The sequence below is a fragment of the Petromyzon marinus genome, chromosome 29 (genome assembly GCF_048934315.1).
Source record: "Petromyzon marinus isolate PM22_M1 ecotype Great Lakes invasive population chromosome 29, UKy_Petmar_22M1.pri1.0, whole genome shotgun sequence".
NCBI classification, from domain to species: domain Eukaryota; kingdom Metazoa; phylum Chordata; class Hyperoartia; order Petromyzontiformes; family Petromyzontidae; genus Petromyzon; species Petromyzon marinus.
Genome location: NC_133695.1, coordinates 3,878,594 through 3,897,085, shown reverse-complemented (window position 1 = coordinate 3,897,085; position 18,492 = coordinate 3,878,594). Strand labels below are relative to the sequence as shown.

The 18,492-nt window shown below is 47.9% G+C and overlaps 1 protein-coding gene across 1 annotated transcript; it reads right to left on the bottom strand.

Moving 5' to 3' along the window:
* Positions 1 to 2,134: 2,134 nt before the first annotated feature.
* Positions 2,135 to 16,026, bottom strand: SNW1 (SNW domain containing 1). The gene is made up of 14 exons (XM_032962934.2): positions 15,891 to 16,026; positions 14,864 to 15,017; positions 13,987 to 14,148; positions 13,069 to 13,164; positions 11,876 to 11,982; positions 10,920 to 11,024; positions 9,492 to 9,561; positions 9,020 to 9,085; positions 8,471 to 8,587; positions 6,739 to 6,880; positions 5,767 to 5,869; positions 4,583 to 4,703; positions 4,025 to 4,182; positions 2,135 to 3,362 (listed from the first exon to the last, which is right to left on the bottom strand). The coding sequence occupies exons 1-14, from the start codon at positions 15,905 to 15,907 to the stop codon at positions 3,155 to 3,157; spliced, it is 1,626 nt and encodes a 541-aa protein (XP_032818825.1). The 5' UTR covers positions 15,908 to 16,026; the 3' UTR covers positions 2,135 to 3,154.
* Between the last annotated feature and the right edge of the window lie 2,466 nt (positions 16,027 to 18,492).

The following is an 18,492-nucleotide window of genomic DNA, read 5'->3' as shown; positions in this document are numbered from 1 at the left end:
AGCGCACGTCCCAAAAGGTACTCGGCGTTTGCAATTCCTGTTTTCTATTCTTTCAAAGCAGGTGCCTGCAGGTGCCCACAACCGAGCCAACTGAGAAATTTCCCCCGCGCATGGACTTAGTGAGCCACACTTCCCACTGGCATACCGATGGATCCTTTCTAACGGACAATCAACTTTAGTCGAATCAATTGTTGCCCAAGTTGCAGGGGCACTGCCACAGTGGGTACCGTTGGGTGACCGGACACCTCCCCCCCTCCCCCATGTTTAGATATGGCGAGGAGACACCCACAACATTTTTACGCCCTGGTCAGCACATACACCACGGTCAACAGTAGGCACCCACACAAAGACCCCCCGTATAGCCTGCACACTGTTGAGGCGAGTGCTGTTAGCGAGCACCTATGAAAGCCGGAACGGCACACGAGGTGGTGGGTGGGTGTCCAGCATCACGCCCGGCTGCCTTTGTCTCCCTAGTAGCAATGTTAACACACCGCACCAGGTACTCAATTGAGGCTGAGTCGACCTAGGGGAGGAGGCCCAGAACAGGTTCAGATAATCGTCATTGGTGTTGGCCGTGGGCAGGAATCAAACTCGAGTTATCAGGTTCATTGCGCAGCGCGCATACTACTACACTACCGCTCCCCACCCTCACACACATTCCAACTTTCACGTTAAAAGTATTATTTTCTGACGCTGCGTTGGCAAAGGTGCACAGGCACAATAAACACAAAAAAACCCTCAAACGCATGCATCGATAATGTTGTGGCCTGAAACGGAAAAAAATATCTATCATATCCGCGGCAGTTGGGTAATTGCCCTTCTTCCTTCATAGCAGAGCGGAAATAATTCGGGGGTCTGCACTTTAGACTAAAATCTATAAAAAAAATGACCAGTTTTTACATTGGCATATGAAGTTACCTAATCGAGTAACACAACCTTCAAGAATAAAAAAAGTTTCTAAACTCATCGTACTATATTAGAAAAAAAAGTTTTGCTGGCTGGAAGCCGCCGTGCGGGCAAGTGCGCGGTGGTGAGGTCACCACACCGCACAGCATTGAGCCGGGTTCGTACGTGCCGACGTCACATCTCTCGCCCGCAACCAGCCAGACACTCCACCCTAGCCGCGAATCCCACAAAAATTTGCGGGCAGTGCAAATTTGTATTAAAAGTACAACTATAAATGTTCGTGGCACACTGCGGAAATGTTACGAACACAACTTCCAAGGTGTGGCTTCGACCATGCCGCGTTGCACCGTTCTTTACATCTCCTCCAGTTGCAGGTCAACCCGAGGAGATGAGACCGCCCCGTGTCCATGATTTGCATTTGTATTACTAAGCCAGTGGGGCAGGGATTTCTTTATAAATACTTGGAAGGAACTTGCTCCGAAAAACGTGCGAGCCAAATTCTGATCGTTAAAACAAACGTTTGGTAAAATTTTCCCACCTACTAAATGTTTGACTCGCGTGTCTTGTTGTACATTACTGAGTTCATGAAGCCAAATCGGGCCTGGCACATTTTGGGATGGATTCACGGCCAACTTGACGACAGAAAGAAGATACTGAAACGTGCTGCCAGGGTGGCAAGTGGAGTCGCACAACTCGTGAAAACACGCACGGTGCGCGACTCCACCCAGGACACACCACGGGTCTAACCCAACCACGGCCCACAAAACTTAAACTGCTGACAAAACATTCCGTCCTCCACAAACTCTCTCATCCCATTCTCGTTATCTGGTTACACCCCACACTTGGAATTGCTAATCAAATTATTTGCAGGCCTGTAAATCATCAATCAAAATGTTATTTCCAATGTATTTCAAGGTAGATGTATAAACATGCATAAACGTCACTAATTATTGTGTTGTAATGTTAAGAACGCGTTCGCTGAGAATGTTGTTGTTGCTGCGATAAAGCGTTTGTAGTGTGGCACAAGCACAAATCACTGAAAAACCCAACATCAGTCGACAGAACATTGCCCATCATATATTTTCCTTCTGGAGCAGTGTTGTTGATGCATGTGTAGAGTAGCTGAGAAAACAGTCACAATTTTGACAAAAGAAGCATTTGATGCATGTAGCTGATACACTTACCGGGTATGTTTGTACAGTTACACAGGCAAACATTGCGAACAGAATTTACAATTCACGGTTTTATTGAGTAAGGGGCGATATGAACACACGAGGGCTTGTGAAAACAGACTGGGTTATTACTAACCAACCCATATAAAACACACACATAGACGCAACTCCTACAAATCCAAAGAACTTTTAAACAAGTCATCAGGAAATAAAATACTTATCCGATAAAGAACAACGATGGGTAACTAATGGACAATGGTTTATCAATACAGGTGTAAATGTACGTATTTAAATGCAGTCGGAAATAGTACGGCAATGCGGTGGCTTTGCAAAAGTATTACGCCATGGCGACCGAGAGCACAATGTTGACCGACTGTCCAATACAATCAGTCAATACACTACATACTTTTTTTTATCTTATTCTACAGAGCTTGGAGCCAGTCACACACCGTCACTCGCAGCTTCACAGGCCGCACGACAATGCCGTCGGTGGCTTTTGCCGTCGCAAACGCCGCTGAAGCAGTGGCGTGGCTGCCGAGTACGAAGGCCGCGCCACTGCGCCAGGGGCCCCACGGGCCGGTGGCCCAGCCGCCAGGCGACGAGGGGGGGGAGAATTGGACAAGGGGGCCACCCCCTCATTTAATTTCTGGCACGAGGGCCCACTCCAAGCGCGCTACGCCACCGCGTTTTAAGGCATCTCGATTCGTTCGCCTTGATGCAGTGACGAGCGACCGCCTTGGCGACTGTCGCCCGGCCGGCGGCGCAGCGTGAACACGCGCACCGCGTTCCGAGCGTACAAAACGCCGACGAATATTGGGACCGCCGCATGTAATAAAAACCCCAGACATTTTTTTTGTTCACCCATCGTTTCCCTAAGCCGCTCGTCGAATCAAAACATCGGCGCCGGACGGCGGCGACCCCTTCGACGCACCGCGCCTCCACGCGGCACCGTGGTATCTCGGGAACACGACCTACCACAGGAGGAAAAGGTCCCCCCCCCACTCGTGTCCCTGCTCTCTCTCGCTCTCTCACGTCTCACGCTTCATCTCCCCCGGATCGCCGCGCCCGGGGCGCCGCTACTCCTTCCTGCGCTTCTTGCCGTCGTCGTGGTCGCGGGAGCGCCCCTCGGCGGCGCGCTTCCCTCCGCCGCCGTGCTGCTTCGCCTCCTCCAAGAACTTGTCGAGGCCGAAGGGATCCTCCTCTTCGCGCTCAAACTGCACGGGGCCGTCGTGTCGCGACCGCCCCTCGGCACCCTCAAACTTCTTGTCGGGCACGAAACGATCCCTGCGACGTGAGACGCGCAAACGCTGTCAGGCAAGCGAGCCGTCGCCTCCAATAGCACAACCATCACCAAAGGCCACCATTGACAGGTCCCACCATCGTTATCGTCGTCGTCGTCACCACCATTGAGCTGAATTACACAGTGCAACGGTCATGAAAACTGGAAAGGATGTCAACATTTGACAGGGAGCTGTACAGTTGAATAGTTTTCAAAGTGGTGGTTGGGTGGATCAATGAGGGGCTAATAATAGCCAGATTGGAGCAAGCACAGAGCCAGAACTGCTGCTGAATTAATGGACTTCACAACCCATACCATGCCATGCAACACCCTCCTGCTGAATAAGAGACTCAGTGAGGCTTTCACACATAAAAGGCCATATTGCTACGATTGGATTGGTGGGACAGTGGTTAGTAGACTGAATAACAAAACAGGTGACCTGAATCCAATTACCGATCACGGCTGACATCAGTGACGACCGATATCCGAGCCGGTCCTGCCACCCCCCCCCCCCGCCCATCTTCCCGAACCAGCACCAAGATGCCCAAATGGCCTGATGGGAGGTGTTCGTCCAGCAGTGGCATAATGGCTGATAACGACGACTATTATTATTATTATCAACTGACATTCAGACCACACAGTGAGGGACATCGGCCACACGCCTCACCTGCCACTCTTCACCAGCGATTCCACGTCGTCGACGTACTGGTCCTTCTCCTTGGTGGGCCGGTAAATGCTGTTGCCCACCTCCTTGTGGCTCATCCAGGGCTGGTCAAACACGTTGTAGGTCTCGTCCTCTCCGCCCGCAAAGCCGCTGTCCAGACCCTGGGGAGAAGGGGCGGGGGGGCGAGGAGGGAGGATGATGCTGGGCTGACGGCGGGCTGTGTAACCGCAGGTGTGTGTGTAGATCTTGCGGTCAGTCACAGCTATATCTCACCCGGGACTGGGCACGTAACAATTCATTGGTAAAAATATAGATTCTTATGCTTACGATACATGCGTTGCATCTTCTATGTCTGAATCGTTTTGTAATAGCGATCAATTTAATTTGCGATCGGGATGACGGTTCCGTGTACGAAACGATCATCTCAATTTGTAATCGGGGGGGGGCTGCCATTATAACCGGAGGGGTGCGAGGGCCGTGGTAGCTTCAGAACCAGAATCTTCACTTATACTGGAGGAATCCGATGAGATATAAAGCTCCTTTTTCACAGATGCCCAGTACCTTGCTCTGGTTGAAGAGGCGCTGGTCATACTGAGCCTCATTGTTGGCGGCACGTGTGTTCGGCATGCCCAGCGCGATCATCTCGCTGATGTCGCGGTCCTGGTCGCGCAGCAGCCCTGACCTATGCGAGCAAAGTGAGGGGGGGGGGAGGGGTGGCAACGGTTACGCGTGTGCCGTGTACGACTGTGCACAAGAACACGCTCACGCAAGGTTACACGCGTGCACACACAATACAAGTACGTGCTCTGGTGCGGTACGCACGCGCACACACACACGCAAGAGTTACGCGTTCACTCACGTGGAGGAACACTTCCTGTCTGCGTGCACACACGCCACGGCTGGCACGGCCCGGTTTTATTCATTCGGGTTTTAATCGGTTTTTATATCAAACCGGAGCACCTGGATCCTGCCCAAATCCGGTTTTATTCGGTTTTATTAAAGTTAAGTCGGGATTTCAGTAGGACGCACCCATTAGCGGCGTTCGGGCCGGGGCCCGGGCTCAGCCGCCATGTGCGTGAGCCACGCGGTGCGTTCGGAACCTCGCCCAGGCTTTCGTCAGTTCGTCACTCGTCGGAAGCGACTATCCCGCAGCTCCAGAAGATTGCCATCAAACTGTTCGGCATGGCCACGTCGACCGCTGCTGCGTCTGAGCGAAACTTCTCGACGATCTGATTTATCCATTCCAAGTTGAGGAACAGCCTGGCTGCCCAGCACAGTCGAGAAGCTCGTCTTCATCAAGTCGAACCTCAACGCGTTCTACGACTACCCGACGCCCCACGAACGGCGACAACACCGAGTCGAGCGGCGAGAGCGACGACGAAGACGACGCGGCGGTGGCGGACGACGACGACGAGGAGCAGGATTGAAGTGTGCACGAGACGCCGATAATAAAACCAGGTTTTAAATCGGCAAAATCGGGTTTAATTTCATTAAAACCAATAACCAGATTTGTCGGGCAAAAAAAAAAATCGGGTTTTTCCCACCCTTGACACACGCTTACACACGCACGCTCATGAACAGGCGGGACGTGCTCGGGCCCGGTTACACGCTAACCTGCGGCACACGCGTGAGCGGCGCACAACGTCATTGCGTGCGGTCCGATGCTGGCACCCAGCGGTAAACTGTTAAACGCGTGAGACCCGAGACCGGTGGTGTTTCATGTTAAAATTGGTGTAAGAACCGACCTCCTCTCGGGCCCAGCCCTGGCGATGTTCCTGCCGTGCTGCCTCTCTTTCCGGCGGTCGTTGCGGATCTCCTCGCGTTCCACTACGTCCGGGGCGTTCTCCTCTGCAGGGTGGAGCAGTAAAAAAAAAACACACACAAGGACGTGAGCTTCACCGCAGGACGAGCCCCACCACAACCGCCACCCTTGCGAAATTGTACAACAACAGTCCCCTGCACTGACGCGAGGTTTTGCAATACGGGCTCATTAAAGATGCAGGCCCAGATACAAAAAGAGATCTAGTTTCATGCACAAAAAGATAAAGATCCCCCGTACAGCCTTCACAGACTTTTGGGGCAAGTGCTGTTAAGCGAGCACCTATGAAGGTCGGCACGGCACACGAGGGGGTGGGTGGCCAGCACCATGCCCGGCCGCCTTTGTCTCCCCAGTAGTGATGTTTATACGCCGCACCGGGTACTCGTTTGAGGCCGAGTCGACCCTGAGGAGGCCCAAGACCAGTTGAAACATTCGCTGCTGTGATTGGTCATGAGTGGGAAATGAACTAGAGTAGTGCAGCACGCTAACCACTGTGCCACCGTTACCCTTGTTGCACATACACACATACACATACACACACGCCCACGCTGTGCCAGGGGCTCTGTGACGAGAGCCCCAAGCTACGTCGATGAGAAGGGAAACTTTAAAATCATAATCAGGCACTCCTTCATAACACACACTACAGTGACAACACTGCACAGGCATATAATAAAAATGTGTACGCAAGGAACACAACGTTGTCACGACAGTTCATTAAGATGCACCTAAGCCGTATTACTAAAAGCGAAGCTTCAAACGAGTACCAGACAGCCCCGTGTAAATGAATATTGGTCGGTCCGTCCCCCCCCTCCCCACCCCTGATATATGTATCCCTCCGTGGTGGCCGGCACCGTCGTTGACACCGAGCGGTGACGGGTGAAAGGTGTTGGGGCCTGACCTTTCTCGACGTGCCCCTTGATGCCGGCACGCTTGTCTCGAGCGAGCTGCGCCAGCTCACGCAGCTTCTCCTCCTTCTTCTCCTTTTCCTTCTGCGCCATCTTGCGCTCCACCTGCGCTCGCATCTCCACGGCCTCGCGCGCCTGTGCCACGTGCACGGCACGACGACAACGACGTCGACGATGAAGAAACAGCAAATGACGTTGTAGAAGAGTCATGATGAACGTTTTTGGGTTAGGCCACACGTAATTGTGTGGCCAGGTTAACGGTATTAAGACATCTCCACAATCCAAACAAATTGAACGGTCACGCGTAGAAGTGTCGAATGCACCCAATTGTTATTATTTCAACTCGCCAGGGAGTTTGGGAGAACGATTCTCGTAACCATATTTAGCATTTAAGTGTGCTCATTGCTAAATTGGCGCAACATGAACACAAACACAATGCAGCTCAAAGATAATTAAATCACAGAATACAACGTGAACGCAGTGCAGCATAAGAACAGGAAGACAGTAAAACAACAACATACAGTATAGAACAGTTCAACACACACAAATGCCATGAGGCACAATGGCAAGAGATTTAATTCACAATTATATAAACACAAGCACGGTGCAGTGCAAGGACTAGAAAAACACAACAGCACAAGAGAAGACAACACAACATACAACATAGATGATGGTGCAACACAAACACACACTCACACAGTGATGCACAAAGATAATTTACATAACAAAATAAGACAGCACTTCAATTCATACGAATGCAAATTACTTCTCTGGGGGGAAACCTAGGGATTTGTTGTGTGTGGGAGGAAACTGGAGTCACCAGATCAAATGTGCATAAGCTCGGGATTAACACTCAAGATCTGAAGAGATGGGTAACGAACCAATATGCTGTACTGCCATCTCCTGGCGAGTTTGGGAGCATCACAAATCTATGTCATTGATCAACCTTGGCTTCCAGAGCGCTGGCTTATGGGTGTAAATAGAGCACCACGCTCCAACTACAGAAATTTAAGGTGACTGCCTTTTTGCAATAATTCATCCCATTGTTTCGGTTATTTGATCTTACAATGTGCCGTTTGCTCAGCCTTATTGCCACAAAGTCACAGGAAATTATTGCTGGATTTTAAAAATAGTACTGTGCCAAAATGTTCTATTCCCCACCAGGGGTAACATCGGTGGCGAGCGATATCTAAACCAGTCCTAGGCGCTCCACCCTTCCCAAATCAACACTTCACCAGCGTGGTGAAGTATGGTCAAACAACCCTCGCGACCAACACGGCATCGAAAGGGCTTCATCCAGCAGTGAATTGACAATTTTCCATAAATTATGTTTCGTCGACATAATAACAGTCCGCCAATAACAATGCATTAACACGAGGGTTCCAACCTAGGTTGGATTAACTGGTGGGGGGGGGGGTGGCAGTGGGCATGGGGTCAGAAGGTCGTGGGTTCGATACAGACCCTGATGCCAGTTGTATATTTGGAGTTTGCGTGTCTCTCCCCGTGGTAGTGTGGATTTTTCTCCAGGTGCTCCGATTTTTCCCTCCACACTTAGCATCAACATCACGTGTTTAAGAGTACAAATTTCCACGTGCTAAGCCATTTCGTTGAGTATGACTTACGGCCAAGGTTGCTTCTGAAAAAGATATATACAGCTCAGTGGGCCATACCTGGTAAAAAAAATAAAAATGTAGTTTTATTTTACTAGTATACGGCGCGCGGCACCTTGCGATCAGCGATGTAGAGCGCCTCGGCCAGCTTGGCAAAGTTCTCGTTTATGTGGACCGTCTGCAGGCCTCGGCCGTCGGCGGCCAGGCGCTTGTCCAGAGGGATCGTGTAGCCCTGCAGAACGAGACACAAATCTCAGCGTGAGAAAAAGACACGTAGCACACTGCTCGACTCGCGGGGGAAGACGTGTGGATACTGAGGACAGCAGTTTGCATTCATTAGGATCTTCTTAAACGTGGTAGCATCTCTTAAAAGTGCCGAACAGAAACATCACACCGTAAATATACATACAGGCGTGCATCATTAGGGGAAGAGATTGGAATCGCTGGCGAAAAATGTGAAAGAACGGCAAATGAGGGACATCACAGACACACGGACAGATGATTTAAACACATAATCAGGGGCATGACAGCAATATGACAGAGCAGAGATGCCAGTCAAGTGCAAGCACCCCACCCAATCTACACCACACATCACCACCAACTATTAACCAACCTACACCACCATCACGCAGCAGTGGTAAAGCCCTGGGAGAGGGATTCTCACCTTGGCATTCTTCCAGTTGGAGATGCAAGGAGGGATCTTCCACTCCTGTTGCTCCTTGACAGTCATCTGTAGATGGCAAACATCAACGTGGACATGCGATCATGTTGCAAACAGCTCTGATTCCTGATTGTATTGTATTGACTTACACAAGAGACCCATAGATTGCAAAGAGGTTAATATACTTAGATGCCCATGCCCCCATGAGGACCCCAGGACTCTCAATGGAATCCAAAGACTCACAAGGATGTACAATCGGCTGGCTCTATAAAATACACCCACTGTTTCTAACATATAGCATCTTGAGATGCAGTCACATTTCGATTCTATACAAATTTGATTGTAATATTTACCTTCCCACGAGTAACACGGAGTAGGAAACCACCGTCTTCCTACCGGTAAGCAAAGCGTTCGCTCTCATAACAGGCAGTGGCCAATGGTTATGAGACATCTGCCAGTGCCTGCGACGCGCTACCTTTCGGCTGGGTGAGTGCATGACGGGAGCCGGCGGGGACGGAGGGCCACGCGGGATCTTCTTGTTGATCCTAAGCAAACGCAAACACGCCCCGGTTACAGAGGCACCCCAGGGTTCGACGCAGATCACGCTCACAACGCGCGACACTGCACTTGAAATAGGCGCACGGCTGTGTACACCACCTTCCATCATATACATACATACATATTTGGAACTTCTGTCTAACCGTACATAGCCAACCATGCCAATTGGAGGTGCGAGGGAAGAAAAACAAAATGTGCACATATGTATATATTTTTTAGTATTTTAAACTATTTTTTTTTATTTTACCAGGTAAGGTCCACTGAGCTATATATAGCTCTTTTTCAGAAGCGACCTGGCCACAAATGATAGCTCAACGAAGTGGCTTATCATGTGGAAATTTATATCAGACAAATACTCTTAAACGCACGTTTCTAAATGTGGAGGGAAAAAAACCTGAAGACCCGGAGAAAAATCCACATGACCACAGGGAGAAACATGCAAACTCACAATATACAGCAGGTATGAGGGTCGGGATCAAACCCACGACCTCCTGTATACCAGGCGGGGTAGTTAACATTTCACCACTGTACATATGTATATTGTCAGCCCTTTTGTCAATCCGCCGCTTGATAAGGGCCTCGCCCACACCTGCGTGGGTCATGCGGGGGTGTTATTTGAGCGTACTTTACGTACACACGACACAAGGGACTATTTTAAAATACCATAACCAAGTAACTGTTTAACTACCTCCTTCGAGTGTCTAGTAGGGGACCAACTTTGATAAAGTTTAGAGTTGGAGCAATAAGGAATGTGAAAGAACATGCATTGGTAGGTAAATCAATGTGTACGTACTGAGTCTGTGTGTGCAATGTTTTACCTTTAGGTAATGTATCTGCGCATAAGCAGTTTATAGGTGGTGGAAAATTGATTCATGCCCGAGAGTGCGATGCCAGAAAGTCTGGGTTAGAGTTAGGGTAATGCGCACCAGTGGTATCTAGTAAATTAACCTAAATAGAACTCTGTAAGGACTCCCCACAAAGTATCCAGTCCAGTGTGTCATGATACTGGATACGTAACTCCATTGGCCATGAACAAGCACCTGCAAGGTTATCCAAGAGTTCTTGTCTTTGTGTTGACAGCAGCATACATGAATGTGTGCATACGACTATCGGCTACATGAAATAATTTGACTAATTTATAAATGCATTGCTTTGATTTACCAATTCATATTAAAAAAAAAACTACCATGCAATTTGCAATTTCGTTTAGACAAACACGGACGCCTGGCATATGACATCTGGAAATGACTGCCAGGTAAGCGGTTACTGAACGTTCTTGTTTCAAGTAAACGATTTCACAGTTTGTCGTCAGCACTAGCGTGCTAGCGCTGCCGCGCCGTTTTACTTGAATCGCGCAGGCTCCATGGGGTCCTTCTGCATCTCCACCATGCGGATGACGCGCTGCTTGGCGCCCGAGTTGTAAGCGACCCCCTGCTGGGCCGGCGTATATCTGCGTGAGAAGCAAAATAAATACGAGCGTCAACAATAGGTAACGTTGCAAGGTAAAATAAACACACAAATGCTGAATAAAAAAAATAGAAATGTACCCCTGTATTCCACTATTTTAAGTTGCATTTTTATGTAACGCCAACCGAATTAGAAAAATAAACATTTAGTCTCATTTGGCTCTTTACAATAATCACAGTTCTTTTGTTAATCCACTGAGGGATGCAGGTTTTCTCAAACCAATTGAGTTATGGAGGTTGTTTCACCATGCTTCACCATACTGGTCTTTGCAGGTTGCTTAAGGGGGGAAGGACCCAGCACCAGTTCAGACATCACTCGCCACTGACGTTAGCTATGGCCGGGATTCAAACGTAGATCGCCAGAATCATTGCACAGTGCACGAAGCATTGCCCTACCGCTCCACCCACATTGCTCTTACCCAAATCAGAAATCAAGGACTTGATTGATTTATGCGAAAAGAATGTCAGTTCATAATAAACCAAGCCAGTCGTTTGTATGAATTAAGAGGCACGGCAGGCAAATTATGGCCCACAGCCTCAAGACCACGAGGCCAACCACTTTGAAAGGGCCCACAAAAGATGGTTTATATGTCATTGCAATCATATTAGCTGCACTAATTGGGACACTAGAAAGGAATACATTCAAACCAGAAACATTGCTTAAAATTTCTACATTTTCCGCCACTTCCGTCACCGGACTGACACAAGTAATTGAGATGGGTGCTAAAAGCGTGGACGACCAAATGTATTTGAAATTAATTTTTCAATTCTCAGTAATGAAGGAAATGTTTCTCCAACCACTTAATCAATAAGACGGACTCGGAGAGGTACCCACCTGATGTACTGCGCCGGTGCCAGCTTGTCGGCGGCTCGCACTGGCATGGCAGCTGCCACCTTCTCTGCCACCTGCTTATCCAGTGCCGTCCGCGTCTTTTCTGTGAGCTGGGAGGAGCGCAGCGCACGTGCGAGAATTCAGTGCCAGGCAGAGTGCAACTACAACACACAGCCCCGAGGACTGAACCAGTAGATAAGCTTTTTGTGGTTTAGTTTGTTGTCCTTCCCCCGCACCTCCAATTAGTACGGTTGGCTAGGTATGGTGCAAAAAAAGTTGAACATACATACGTACGAGCTATGATGCCTCTGGCTTTGCCGATTGCTGGTGAGAATTGTGGCTACCAAATAGTGACTTGTTGAATGATGGGTAAGGAGCCGGTGTGGAATTGTTACGTACCTAATACTTAGACCTCCTCATTATAAATATATAGAACATCTATAATATAATTGCACTTCTGTACTTTACTGCCTTCAATATATTCATACAAATTATCCTAAAAGCTTCTTCCAATCAGTGATCTAAAAGTCCTAAACTGTGAGCAGGCTAAGAATACAATGTAAAATCGGTGCGTGGTCGTCTAGCGTATTAATCCAGAGTTTTCACCAGGTTCAGTAGCCACACATCTCAAGATTAAGTCATCATCATCATAGTAAATGCTGCCAATGCCACCACACACTGCCATTGCTGTTTTTCCTTATTATAGTTCCTGTAGTTTTAGCAGAGTTGAACAAGACCTTCAATGTCTACTCCACTCCACTCCACCATCAAGCTTTAGGTTCCTTCAAAAACCATTCTTTACAGTCTCATTACCACCACCATCTGGCATTTGATCTTTCCTTGGGTTGCCTACCTCTGGGTGCCACTCCCATGTCTATCCTGGTAACCTGCCCTCCTCCACCTTGCAAATGTGTCCCACCCATCACAACCTCTGCAAGATTTCTGACTTAAACCTACAATTATTTGCTCCCACTTTTTATACCCGACCTTCAAGGGGCTTACTCCGTCCTCTTCCATCTTGCATATGCCATCCATCACCCCTTCTTTCCCGATTACAACTCTTCTTAACAACTTACAATCAGTGTCTATTTCGTGACATGCCACCTTACACATTTTCAGCCGTTTTGTCAATCCGCTGCTTCACAAGGGCCTCCGCCACCACACCTGTGTGGGTCAATTGGGTGCACTGCACTCACCTCTTTGACCGATTCCTCGTCGGGGCGCTGCAGCTCTGGGTCTTCGTCGTTCATCACCTCCTTTGGCAGCAGATCCGTGTACCGGCTGTACACCACCTGCCATTATAACACACGCATTCGGATGCGTTGACATTTGTGAGCTGTATTTATAACCAGGTAAGTGTCTGTTGAGACTGCACACCCATCTTTTGTGAGGGAGACTATGGTAAAAAAAATTAGAACAACACATTTCAGCTAAATACAGGAATACACAAACCACAGAGGGACAACTAGAAAAGGAGATGACACAACGGGAGACCAACCTCAGGAAAGGGTGAGAGGTCGGGTTACATAAAAGAGAGATGACATCCACTCTGCGTTTAAACGATGAGGTCCTAAGTGGTGACGAAGGGTAGTGAAGAGGTATGTTCAATTCTAGCTTCAGAGTAACACCTAATAATTTTTATATTTCTCCCAAAATTTAATCTCAGTTCTGCCGTCATCAAGTAATGAGGCAAATTATCCATTCGGATCTCTCGCAGAGCAGTGCAACCCATTTTGTTTGATAAATGCCAACAGAAGCGGATATCACAGATCTATCTGAGAACCCATCATGTGTCCTCTTGTCCACACAGGACAATCCCATAAGCTCTGCCACTGAGAGTAACGTTCACCGCATGCGTCAAACCGATATATTAATTATTTGTGCTAGAATTTATCCAATTAAGTGCGGAACCAAATGTAATGGGATACATTTGTTTCAGCGCCATCAATGATAACCTCACCGAGACCATTCACTCATTACACTTGAGAAGCTGCTTTAATCAAACCCAGGGCCTAAGGAATGGAAACTCTGCTCCTCTGATGTCTGAGCCACCTCTAAACTATTATTTGTGCATCTCAAATGGTGCCAACGCTTCGCTTCGGACCTACGCCCACCTTGTCCTTGGAGGCTCCCTGGCGTGCAATGGCATCGAACTTGACCTTTCCCTCGGCGTCCACCTGCAGCGCCAGAGCGTTGGAGGCCTTCTTCTTGCGGCCCATGTCATGTGGGTACTGGGCCACGTGTATCTCGGGGAAGGCACCGCCATCGCAGAAATCCTGTGGGCAGAGCAAACGCGCACATACACACCCACTCACTCAGTGCAGCCTCACAAAGCGACAGATCGCGGGCAAAGATGCTACGTGGTATGGCACTGTGTTGTATGTTTGAGGACGTAACAATGAATCGAGCCACGATCCAATTCATTGTGAGTTTGGTATCATGATTCGGGAATTGTTTCTGTGTTTTGTCTTGTGTGTACTTCATACCAGATCTCGGGCTCGATTACAGCAGCATTACTGGCTAAAAATGTGTTACATTGTGCTTGCAATTAATGTGGAATTAGACAATGACATTTCGCCTAAAATGATAAAACTCACAACATGCAAGTTAATAACATAAAAACACAATCACCAATACCACTGCTCGAATAGGAAACATTTCGTGACGTTTGGGGCAAAGACCCTTCTTCTACATTCGCTCGATTTAAAATAATTTCTTTATAACCAATGTCTTGTGTTTAGTTTCTTGTCCTTCCCCTCCACCTCCAATTAGCATGGTCGGCTACGTACGATGCGAAAGTTCAATATACATACAATGGCACTTTTTATAGTAGAGCAATTACCTGAAACATCGCCCATTGTACACACACATTCTCTTTAAAGGTAGTATCATTTAGGTATATGTTACGTCTTTAAATATATGTGTCGTAAGGGTAATAACATTCCCAGCGCACCGGACTTGAGGACTCGTGCGAGTGGCGCAGTTGCTCACCTCGTTGACGCGAGGAATCCAGCCGCTGCGTTTGCCATACTGAGGCGGCTCTCGACGCGAGCCGTGTACGGCGAGCTGACGCGACCGCTGCGCGCGCAGTCGCTCCTCCGCTTCCACCAGGTCCTGGGAGATCTGCGTCGGGGGAGGTAGCAGCCTGAGAGGGGGTGGGGGGGGGACATACGAGCGCGCGTGTTCATAAGCACCCGATGAGACGGTAGCTTCCTGGCGGTTTGTTTATCCACGAAAGCCTCTCGCTCGAGTATCAAAACACTTTTTTTTCTCCAGGAACGTCCTGCCAAGCCGAGATGAAGAGGTACACAATGGGGGTAACATGTGCGGGCCCTTTGTTAATCGACTGCTGGGTGTAAGGGACGTCCTCCCCGCCGCTGGATGAACGGCCTAGACCCACGTTTAAGGGAGCGAACTCGGTAACAATTGAGAGGACCATTCGCCGCTGATGTTCGCCGTGGCCGGGATGCGAATGTAGCCTAGGCACATAACGCAGGAGAATTACTGCGCCAACACTCCCCAATATTCAAACTATTAACACAAGAAGAGCGTTGGGAAGTGTCCATCTGCCGACCCGAGTTAATGCTGATAAAATATCAACCACAGTGCTTACATCGCTAGATCAAGCGCTACCGGCGGGGATACACATGGGAGGAAAACCGCGCTCACGTTCATCGACGTGTGCGAATCGAAGGGCTGCGAACGCATTAACGAAGGGCAATTACAACACGTCAAAAAGGGGTTAAAGATTTGCTCGCCTCTGGCAGCGATGTTCGTGAAACGTGGCTTCGCTTTAATCGCGCGCCGCGTTCTCAGACACTCGGGGCTGCGGCCTAGTCTGGCCTAGACCGATCTTTTGGCCAGACGCGGCCGCCAATCCGACGCGCTTATTAAGAGCGCCGGCGCCGCAAACCGGGCTCCGTGTCCAAGCGGATTCGATGTTGTTGCCGTCTAAACCTTTTAAAGCAACGTTAACGAACAAGAATCGTCGACAAGAGGAGCCCGCGGGCAAACTCACCTCGCCAGCGCCGCCATGGTGAGTCGATGCGTGACGTCGAACTGGCTTCCGCCTCCACTTCCGGCTCCGACCGGAAACCACGTGACAGCGATAATACCCTACGGGAATTGTATTAATAACTAGCCGGCTTCACCCGAGACTTGGATTCTTGTCTTTGTATTCTTGGTTCTTTCGGTAAGGTCACGTAGAAGGGAAACAATAAAATAATAAAAATATAAAACAGTAACATTTTCACGACGTTTCGACTGCAACACAAGCAATCATCATCAGGTGTGTGGTTTTCACAGAATTGTATTGAATTTTGATTTAAAGCTTTCGTGACTGCAGTGATTCATATTCTTGGTTCTTTCGGTAAAGTCACGTTGAAGGGAAAACAATAAAATAATAAAATATATGTTGTTTTTATATATTTAATATATTGCTTTTATATATTTTATTATTTTATTGTTTTCCCTTCAACGTGACTTTACCAAAAGAACCAAGAATATCATTGTATTGTTTTATATTTTTATTATTTTATTGTTTCCCTTCTACGTGACTTTACCGAAAGAACCAAGAATATGAATCCCTGTAGTCACAAAAGCTTTAAATCAAAAATTTCTTGTCTTAGATTAATACACGGCTGACGCGGAGGGTTTGGGGGGGGGGGGTGCGTGACGTCAGCAGGCACACTGCGTGACGCTGCCGCATGCGAGTGACATCACAGATGTGACGTTACAGCTCACTTGCCTTGCAAAATATATCCATTATTGCGTCCCCCCCCTCCCCCCCCCAAAATAAAAAGTATTTTTATACTTTTTGCATTATGTACAGTTTGGAAGCTACCCACATGCCAAATTTCAAGTTGCATGTCGGGAAGTATGCTAAGGGAACGTCCATAAATGACGTCACGCACCTGGGGGGGGGGGGGGTCAGACATTTGTGACGATGTGTGACGAGGGGGGTTGAGAAATGTGACGTCGCATCAAAATGCGCATCTTTAAATAAATATAAACAACACGTTCTACTTAATCAAATAAACTTTTTAATGTTTTCTCCTACATCAGAGTGCAGCGCCACATTAAATACGCACTACAATGACAATAGTTTGAAGCGATTTGAAGCATGTTTTATTTTGAAAATGGAAATATGGTTTTGGGGGGGGGGGGGCAGAGCTTTGTGACGTCACATTGGAGGGCGGGTCTGACTTTTTGTGACGCCGTTTGACGAGGGGGGGGGGGGTAAAAAAAACCGTCCAAAATCGTGTGATGTAATTTATGGACGGCCCCTAAACATTGCGAACAGACACATTCACAAATTTTCCTATTATATAAATAGACTCGCTTTTTGCCCGTGCAAGGACGGGTGTATTGCAGTAAATCTGAAACTTGCAAGCGAAAAGCAGACCACAACGTGATATATTCATTGCATCAATGCGTGTGCAATTTGTAAGGCCGCGGTGACACAGACCTATTTCATTTAAAGGTTATAATCCCCTGTTCATCATGACGTCCTTTTTACTTTGATGTCTCAACAGCGTTACGGAGATCACGTGACGTGAGGGTTCTGCCTTTGTAGTGAGGGTTGTGAGTTGACGCCGAGGAGGGGGGAAGGAGGCGCCTCGGCCCCCCCATGTGGAGTGACGTCACCTGCTAATTAATATTTATGTAGGGGAGGTGTCTATTTGGAGGACGTCACCTGTTCATGATTAATGAGGGGGGCTGGTTGACGTGGAGTGAGGTCATACGCGGGACACACAGACATTCTTGGCTCATTAAAGTAGTAAATAATAACTTTTTTCGAGGCGAGATCGCGTAAATATGCAATTTGTGTCGTTAAACCCGCCACCACCACCCGATACAGTCAATTAGTAAGGTTTTTGTCACGTAAACAGAACGTGCCAATTCGTTACGAGTACAGCACACCGGTGTGTTGGAGAGCAGCAAACACCAATAATGTGAATGTTGTGGCTTTGATCTCCAATTTGTATTTGCATGTTGACAAGTACTGTGTGGTTAATGCAGTCTTGATTCCTTGCAAAATGTTTCTATTAGGTGTTTGAACATCTTAAAACCTGTTTTATTATTGCCAGAAAGGGAAAAATCTATTCTTATTTATGCTACTTTGATACTTCTAGATTTGAAGCTTTCGTGACTGCAAGGATTCATACTCCTTTTTTTTCGGTAAAGTCAAGGAGGTGAAAATAAAATAAATGAAAACTAAATTAAATCACGACGTTTCGGAGGCAACACAAGCTAACGTCTACAGGTGGAAACCGTCACAGCAATTCTGTTGTATCAAGGTGATACAGCAGTCACCTTGATACAGCTGTATCACCTTGATACAGCAATTTTGCTGTGAAGGTTTCCCCTTGAAGACAGAATCTTGTGTTGCCTCCAAAACGTCGTGATTTAATTTAGTTGTTTTAATTTATTTTACCTACGTGACTTTACCGACAAAACCAAAGAGTACTTTGGTAGTGGCAAAAAGGTCCCTTTATAGTATCCAGTCTGCTTATTAACTTCACTTTTAAAAATTCTTCACGACGCTAATTGTTATTCTCATACATCAATTAAAGCACACAATTTGGCGTCTATATATGTGAAAAATAAAAAGCTTTTAA